Here is a 9,653-nt window from a genome sequence, read left to right as displayed (position 1 = left end):
CGCCATTAATCCATGCGCCAGCAAAATAAAAAGCAGTTGTACTTATTGGTGCCAGTTCGAGTTTTTAAATAATTGTTTTTGTAATTAATGCTAAAATGTCAAAAGTTAAATGATAAAAAGCATCAATAAAATGGTTGACAGAGGAAATAAAACAGTTTTTAGAGGTGTACGAAGAATATCCTTGCGTATGGAACTACAAGCTTCCGTCATATAAAGATAGAAATCAAAGGAATGCAGCTCTAAGTAAAATGGTTGAGGTTATGTCAAACACGGTGAAAAACTTTGATATTAATGCTGGTATGGCATCTCTCATGCGAGTATCTGATTTTTGGATTTTATTGTATATACGTTCTAATAAAAACTCATCTCAGACGATTCAAATATGCTTCCGGGTCTTCATGAGCTAACTCTTCTATTAAACTATTAGAAGCCCCTAACGTACTTCGACGTGATATCATTGGACGGACCCACCATCTGCTCTTTCGTTTTTTTTGCAATGATTTCTCCAGTATTTTTTGCATTTCTAATGCTAAAATTTGCACAATAACATTAAGAACGTAGTCGCAAAATTTCGGGCCAGTACTTTTTAAATAAAACTAATCAGTATTTTTGAAAAATTTAAACGTAGAATGAAAGAATGTATTATTACTGAGGGTCGAAAGTCCCTGAAAACTTCTATAATGTTTATTTTAATAAGTTAGAGGGGTGAAAAAGAAGAGAAAATTTAGTGTGATTTTTAATTTTAAATATCCCATTTAAAAAAACTTTTTGTTCATTCTAAGGGACTTTTGGCCCTCGGTAATGCTGTAATCTTTCACTCTGCGTTTCATTTCTTTCATTGGCCCGAAATTTTGCGCCTACGCTCTTAATACTTGCACGTACTACTGACGTACTGCAGTTGACACCATTTTAAATACCACGCTCGTTTAAAACAACAGAAATGTGTGGAAACCAATGCTGGCGCCAGCAATAATGGCACCAGAAAACTGTCATGCTACTGGCGCCAATAATCACTGCATGTAGAAACCCACCTTTATTGCACCGCAATTATTGCTTCAACTCAGGTCTTTTTTGGGTTTTGTTTTAATCCCTTCTTCCACTCCTTTGGTAATTCTTGTACTCCTTTATGTAACATTTTTATTGCTCGCTGAGTACCTGCTTTTATTAGGTCAAGGGATATATTGTCGATGCCTGCGGCTTTACCATTTTTTAGAAGTTTTCAAGTGTTTTCAATTGCTTCTCTTGTAATTTCTCCAACATTCACTTCTAGCTCTGGTAATTCTTCTTGGTCTTCTATGTAATCTGTAAAGTAATCCTTTCATCTTTATATTATTTTTTCCTCATTTTTTATTTTGTTTTCTTGTTTATCCTCTACCTCTCGTATATTTCTTTTTGTTTTTTCGCCTTAGTTAGTTAGGTTTCGTATGATTGTATATTGTGTTCGTAGGTCGTTTTCTTACGCTGCTTTCTCTAATATATTAGGCATCTCATTTATACAGTTTCTTTTATCTTTTCTGACTTGTTTTTTTACTTCTGCTCATGTCCTATCATTGCCATATATCTTCTATATTTATTAATAATCCTGTTATAGATACGATGTATGTAGTTGTTCATAAAATTCTTCCTTTTCATTTTCGTCGTTTTTATTTGTAGGGGCAGATACATTTACAACTATAATCTTATGCCTTCAGTCTCGCTCAAATAATCCTTTCTGATACTGGCACCCTCTCTATTAGAGCCTTTCTTTCCTTTTGGGCTAGCAACAATGCTACTCCCTTTTCATGTTTATCATTTACGTTTGTGTTTTCAAAATATATCATTAGTTGTTTCTCTCCTACTCGAATTGATTTACTGCCATTCTATCGTACTTCGCTTAGCCACTACAGTTTGTAAAGGTTTCTTACATTCCATGCTGAGGTAAAGTAAAACTGAGGTAAGCTGTTTTTATCTCAATAACCAAATGGCAAACCAAGAATTAGAGGTAAAAATGAGGAACGTAACAATACGCTACTAACAATACTAACCCATCCATCTGGGGATTATCTTAGACAGTACTCTGTCGTTTAGAAAACATCTAACCGTGCAAAATATTGTGTATAAATTTTATTGTGTATAACTGTTGTGTATAACTATTATTAGTGGATAAATCTTGAAAAAAGTTGACACGATTTTGAATATTTTATTTTATTTTTATTACTTCAAAACATATTAATTTTGTTGTATATATTTTCCTCCGTTTTATCTTCATGGACAGCATCGTAACAACATTTTTCCAAATTACATTTCGTGAAAGTACACCAAATTTCGATAAAATCTTAACAAGCCACCAAGATCGTTAATTTTTGTAAAGTTTCTTTTTTTTTTAGTGTACCAAATAGTGGCATTGTGCAAAATGATCTAACTGTATTGCGGAGAAGCACGTAAACGCTACCTACGACTGTCTAATTTGGCAAAACGTCCACCAAAAACAGTTAGTTTTGTTAATAATTCAATTAGTTCTAAGCCAAATATCACGATTCTGATATTATAAATATTAAGATGAGAAAGTAGGATAATTAACCTTTGAATTAGAACACGCAGGTCTATCACGAACAGGAAATATGCAGTCTGAAACGTTTTTCATAGGAGATCCTTTATCTAAATGGAATAAAGTCACAAATTTTCTCTTAGTAATTATTATTAATTGTAGAACAATTATTTAATTCAGGAGTTGGGAGAGTTGTGTCAAAATTTGATTATAAGTTTTTTTTTATTTAGAAAAAACATATACCTAATCCACATCAACCACGCAGGGTTATTAGTGGAGTAACGTACACAAGAGTTAATTTTATTTACATTAAATATGTATATAAACGTAAATCTTTTAAATAATTTATTATATGGTCAGTGTTTATGGTTAAAGTGGTTTTGATGTCATCTAAGATTCCATATTTTCTTCTTGTTTCCTCGTGGTACTGGCAGTCAATCAGAATATGCTTCACCGTCAATGGGAGAGAACAGTTTCTGCAGGTTGGAGAAGATTCTTTGTTGATTAAGAATTTATGGGTCAGTGCAGTGTGTCTAATTCTTAGTCGGTTAGTTATTACTTGGTCTCTTATATTGGATGGATTATTCAAGATGGTCTTCACAAGGGAATAAATCTCATATAGTTTGGTTCCTGAATCTTTCCAGTAGTCTTGCCATATATTCATACAGTGGTCTTTAATTAAGTTTTTAAGATCGGAGTGTGGGTAATTTCTTGATTTGGTTGTGTATTGTGAGTTTATTCGACTTGTGTTGGCTAGGTTGTCCACTTTCTCATTTCCAGCTATTCCTATATGCGACGGTACCCAAATAAAGGCTACTTTTTTCGAGTTGATTGAATTATATTTATCTCATTTTTTATAGTCCGAAATATTGGATTTGTAGGGTATATTTGTTTTACACCTAATAGAGCATTTAATAAGTCAGTGATGATGATATTATAAGTTTATATGAACATTTTTTACATTTGGTCCCGGTGAAGATAGCCTCAAATGAGTTTGACAGAACGAAATATTGGTTTTTGGCAGTGTTGAAATTTACATTACAAACGAAACATATGCAATCAAAAGTAATAATATATATACAAATTAATTGTTTAGAATTACCAAAAAAGAAAAAGGAAATAGTTTTATAACAGTTTTTAAAAGTAAATGGTAAAATGTCAGTATAAATAACAAAGTTAAAAAGACATCTATTACAATCTGACAACTGGTGGTTTGAGGGTTCTGACTCTATTGCCAAATCTATTCTCTAACCTATCAAAGGGCAATTGACAAAAAATTTATTTAATAATTAACTGCAATTATAGTGTATTTTTATGTATGAGAGAGTAATAAAACAATAAATTATGTATGCAAATCCCTAAACTGTTGATACGGGTGACTCAATGAAAAACAAATATTTGTCAACAAGTTTACAGAAGTATATAGGAAAACAATTTTAAATTGAGTATGACCACCAGGTATAAAGGTTGGAGCAGAATAGAATACAATAGTTGTGAGGGTTACTAATCCCTAAATAAGGTTGCCAGTATCGGAGTGATGGAGGTTAACAGGTACTAATGAATTTGCAAGAAATGTAAGATGTTTATTTTATTGGTTATATATAACCAATACTATACCTACCTACCTATTTGCAAAATAAAGTTTAATTCTTTAGATAAAATAAAACGTTTTATTTTATCTGGAATGAGTGCATTCCACGAAGTAAGGGTTTCAACAATCAAACATTTAATTCTTTAATTCCAGGAATCTACGACAGTAATTGACTAGATAATTACCTTCTAAACTTATTCCAGAGAAAATGTGATAGTGGGTTTTTCCATTTTGTAGGAAGGTCCAAGTGGCGTATTCAAAATTCTTAACAGTTCATTAAAAGTAGGTACTTCAGTTGCAAGGTGCAGTTTATTGTGTATACTAGTGTTATGGAAAATTTGGAAGTGCCGTGTAAACGCCGAAAAATTGGTCATCTAACAGTTAATGAAAAAACATTAATATTTAATTGTTTTAAATCATTTACAGACAAACGTTTATGTGAAAGTGTTGATGAGACCGTTGAGTTAGTTAGCAGTACACTTGGTGTTGGGAAATCTACGATTTACAGAGTTATTAAAGAAGAGAAATGTGGTAGTTTTCAAATGCCACGTAATGCTCCAGGGAAACCAAAATTTCAAATAGAATATCATTTTAAAGAAGGACTTCGACGGAAAGTGCATGAATTCTTCTTTAGACAAGAATTTCCAACATTGGATAAAGTTCTTGTCTCAGTTCGAGATGATAAGGATTACCCAGAAATGAGTCGAAGTACGTTATGGAAACTTTTAAAAGAAATAGGCTTCCGCTGGAAAAAGAATCCCAGAAAGTCTATTTTATTAGAAAGAAGCGATATTGTCATATGGAAAAGACATTTTCTAAGAACCATAAAGGAAATGAGAAACCAAAAAAGAAAAATATTTTATCTTGATGAAACATGGATCAACGAGGGTCATACACCAAATAAATTTTGGCAGGATGAAACTGTTACAGGTCAAAGGCACGCTTTTGTAAATAACTTATCTACTGGTTTAAACCGACCATCAGGAAAGGGACGCACGCTGATAATAGTACACATTGGCAGTTCAGACGGTTTTGTTGAAGGTGGTTTATTAACTTTTGAATCAACTCGTACCGGTGACTACCATGAAGACATGAACGCTGATGTCTTTCAAGAATGGTTCGAACAAATGATAGATCTTCTTCCTAAGAACTGTGTAATAGTAATGGATAATGCAAGTTATCACTCCACACTTATAGAAGGACTGCCCACAACCAAGTGGTTAAAAAAAGACTTGCAGAATTGGCTGAGTTCAAAAAATATTACGTACCATCCCGGATCTATAAGAAAGGAACTTTATTCGTTGTGTGCCCTTCATAAAGAAAAATTTTAAAAATACGAAATTGATGAAATTGCCAAAAATCGTGGAATGACAGTACTTAGATCCCCACCATATCATTGTGAATTAAACCCGATTGAACTGGTATGGGCACAGATATAGAGTGAAGTTTCAAGAAAAAATACCACTTTTAAAATTCATGATGTTAAACAGTTGTTTTTGGAGGCCGTAAATAATGTAAAACCTGAAAACTGGGAAAAGGCAGTAAATCACACTATTAAAGAAGAGGAAAAAATGTGGAAACTGGACAATATTACTGATAAAATGATCGAGCCAGTTATTATAAATCTTGGTTCTGAAAGTTCATCTTCTGAATCTGATTTGGATTTGTAACAAGTAGCTGTAAGTTTTATATTAATATTTTTATTCATCTATTTAACATACCTTAGACGGTTTTAAAAACTCTTTTTCTCTTTTGTAATTTTTAAAAATTAAAAAAAATGTGAATTTTTTAAAACCCTTTTTAATGTAGGCCAGTCAGTTCTAATATAGTGTGTGATAAAAGAGGTCACTTTTGTTTACATACACATAACACTTTATAACACTGAAATAATTGATTTATTTTTTACAATTATTCAAAGTAATTTTTCAATTAATCTTGAGCACGCCCATGGAGTGGTCGGAGCTACCAGTTAAAATTATGCTAATTACTCTCTCGTTCATAAAAATAAACTATAATATCAAAAGAAACAAATTTTCATTCATTCGTGTTTTATATAAATCATGAAATTGCAGAGTGCATAAAATAATACAATGAAAATGTACTTATTAAAAGTTTCTCTCTTTGTATTTGAAGCATATAACATATACATTATAAGCACATACATACATATTCTCCAATATCAAAGGTATTTAAGAAATGTATGGCAGCAACCGTGGTTAAGTATTTTAAATTTTCTAAAAATTTAAACAAAACAAAATGTAAACAAAATATAGATCGTCATAAAAGACAGGAGGATGTACACCAATATTAAACCAGGAATAAGCATGTTTTAATGATGTACTTACACCAGGCTCCAAAGAAGTATAGACACACTATAACATTTTACAACAAGCTGCCTTCTGCAATTACTGAATTACCAAATTTACAATTAAAAAAAACAATCAAGAATGTCCTCATCAGTCAGGTATTTTATAGCAGTGATGAATTTTTAAATTTTAACTTTAATGTTTGGAACTGGGTTGTGGATTGATGAATCCTATTCTGTTCATGTCTGGGAACCCAGAGTGTAATATTTGTCTTAACCAATGTATGCATTATTTTATATTATGACTTATATTTATAATATGTTAGGTATGTTATACTCTCTGCTCTGCTGCTATTTGTGAACCAATATTTTATACTATTGTATATTATTAACATGAATAAATAACTTTATATTAAATGGCTCCCTGTACACTCCGCGAAATTTTTTCATAATCCACACCAGTACGGTCTACCACGATCTCTATACATACAATAAACTGTAAACGAAAATTCTTGTTGAATTGTCCATCATCAGATGCTAAGCAGAGATTAGACTAAGTGCTTTTACGACGTTTGACAGCTCTAAAAAGGCTGACCACGATGACGACTATGATGATGAATATACTGATGAGAAGAGATCGAAATGTTTGATTCTTTGCTCACGTCGATGACCTTCGGAGATCATGCACGCGTCACATTTTCTTTCTAGAACACTATGATTCGGAAACTATTAATATTGACGTTGATACACACCGGAATTTTGTGGCTGGTCTATTAATTTTTTTTAGACAAATAAATCGGCATCAACTGATTTTTTTTCAACGGCGATTATCGTCTCTGTAATTCTTATACTTCTTAAATACAAAAATCAGGCTTTTCAGGAATGCGTAAAATACTACTTACTAATGCTAAAAAACTAAACAATTGATTTGGATTGTTGATTTTTAATTTATACCTACAAATTCATGAAAGTTTTTGGTAATTTATTGTGTTTAATGTTGGGTGCAAGATATGACAGAAACACTAGTAATAATAATAATAATAATAACTAATAGACAAAGTTCTAGGAACTGCTAGAAAAGAAAAGTAAAGTAGAAAAAACAAAAGAAATAATAGAAGGAGTAAAATATACAGAAAGTAAAAACAAAAACAAACGAATCTAAGAAAGTAAAATTAGTAGTGAAGAAATCCGTAAGTATTTTTACAAAATTAAAGTTATTACATGAATGTAGTTTAAACTTTCTGTATGTTTATCTAGTTTAATTTTTGTTTCTTTTTCAACATTTTTATGTCTTACAAATCTAATAACTGAGTTTTGAAGATACTGTTCTATATGTTTAAAACTATTAGAGAAAAATATCTGAATTCGAACCCTGGCCAAAAAGCGAACACTTAACCTTCCTGATTCTCCAATGTGCTGCTCTCTGTTGGGATTGTCACTAAATGCTTTCGATGAGATGACAACAAACAATGAAGGGCGACCTACTTTTTGATTGTTACTGACAGCATCTCATATAACGTACTCTTTTGGATTTCTGTTTTAGAATGCCTAAGCCAAAGTCAAAGCAGAAGAGGTGGAGTCCATCAAAAATGAAAGAAGCTATAGATGCTATTACAAGTAAAAAGATGGGCTGAAAAAAAGCAATTCAGCAGTATCTTCCTCTTCATATTCCGTCCTCATTAACGGAGGTTGGCGATCACATTTTTAAAAGTTTCTCTGTCTTTTGCAACGTGGAATAATTCGTCTACAGTCATGTTTGTCCAGTCTCGAATATTTCGCAGCCATGACTTCCTCTTTCTACCTATTCCCTTTTTGCCATCGACTCTACCCTGCATGATGACCTGCAGAAGACTATACTTATCATTCCTCAGTATGTGTCCAAAGTATGCAGTCTTGCGTACTTTTATTGTTCTTAAGTTCTACTGTTTAATTAAGCAGTATAATGTACCAAAAACTACGCTAATGAGGTTATAAAAATGGAGCAAAGAACTAAAAGCAAGAATTGTAACGAAATTAGAAGATGGTTGGTCACTATCTGCCGTAGCGAGCTATTTTAATGTAAGCAGAACAACAGTTTTTAATATTAATAAAGGATAGAGAGAACAAGAAACTCTCGAAAGAAAGAAAGGTTCTGGACAACCAAAAATATCTACCGCACATGAAGATCGTAAGCTTTTGGAGAGATTAGAAGAAAATCCTTTTAAAGATGCGAAAACTGCAAGAATTATGTCACAGTTTCCGAGAAGAAAGACAACAACTTGGCGCTGAATTAAAGCATCGCGTCTTAGTTACCGAACTGCAGCAAAAAAACAAGCTCTTACACCACAATAAAAGCAATCAAGACTTATATTTGCTTTAAACCATCAGCAACGAAATCAAGATTTTGGGACTGGGTAATATTTACAGATGAGAAATTTTTTTAATCTAAAAAGGGCAAAATTGGGTTGTATAGACCAGATAATAATAGATTTAATCCTCTAATATGTTAATAGATATCGGGCAGCTGGTCATATTAGCGCCAATGTATGGGGATGGATTTCATCTAGAGGAATAGGAATGATATGGCGTATTGATGGCAGGTTTGTTGGGCAGACTTATCTGAATATTCTAGAAAACATCATGTTTCCCAGTGTAGAAAAGTTGTATCCAGAAAATAATTGTATCCTCCAACAAGATAATTATCTTGTTCACACTGCAAATATAATAAACCAGTGGCTCCAAAATAAGAAAAATAGAAACCTTACCATGGCCTGGCTACAGTCCAGATTTAAACCCAATCGAGAATGTATGGAGGGTTATTATAAAACTGTTGTATCGGCGTAATTTTATACCTCAAAATGCTGTAGAGCTGTGGCACAGTATACAACAGATTTGGGAAGAGCTCTTTGAAAAAGACAATTTCATAGTTCCTTTTACGCAGATGGACCGAAGGCTACAAGCTGTTATCAATGCTGATGGAGATATTACAAAATTATAATTTTATTTTTACATACCTAAATTTAGTATAGTTTTGGTCCATCCTTTCCAGATCATCGCTTTTTTTCGAGAGTTTCTTGTTTCCTCCATTTTTTATTAATAGAAAAACTGTGGTTCTGCTTTTGTTAAAATGTTTTGCTGCCTTTGCTAGTGCCCAGTTATCTTTTAATTTGGTTACTATTCTTGCTTTTATATATTGTTGGGTTAAGTCGTTTTTTTATTTCTTTATAATAATAAAAATAATAACAGCAACC

General features: G+C 32.3%; 1 protein-coding gene across 1 annotated transcript in view; it reads right to left on the bottom strand.

Moving 5' to 3' along the window:
• Positions 1–362: 362 nt before the first annotated feature.
• Positions 363–9,653, bottom strand: part of LOC140436140 (uncharacterized) — a 40,181-nt gene continuing 30,890 nt past the window's right edge. The window contains exon 6 of the mRNA XM_072524847.1: positions 363–529. Coding sequence (XP_072380948.1) covers positions 363–529 — 167 coding nt within the window. The remainder of the gene's footprint in view (positions 530–9,653) is intronic.

Source organism: Diabrotica undecimpunctata, chromosome 3 (genome assembly GCF_040954645.1).
Source record: "Diabrotica undecimpunctata isolate CICGRU chromosome 3, icDiaUnde3, whole genome shotgun sequence".
Taxonomy (NCBI): Eukaryota; Metazoa; Arthropoda; class Insecta; order Coleoptera; family Chrysomelidae; genus Diabrotica; species Diabrotica undecimpunctata.
The sequence above is the reverse complement of the archived record's forward strand: the minus strand, read 5'-3'. Positions and strand labels throughout refer to the sequence as shown.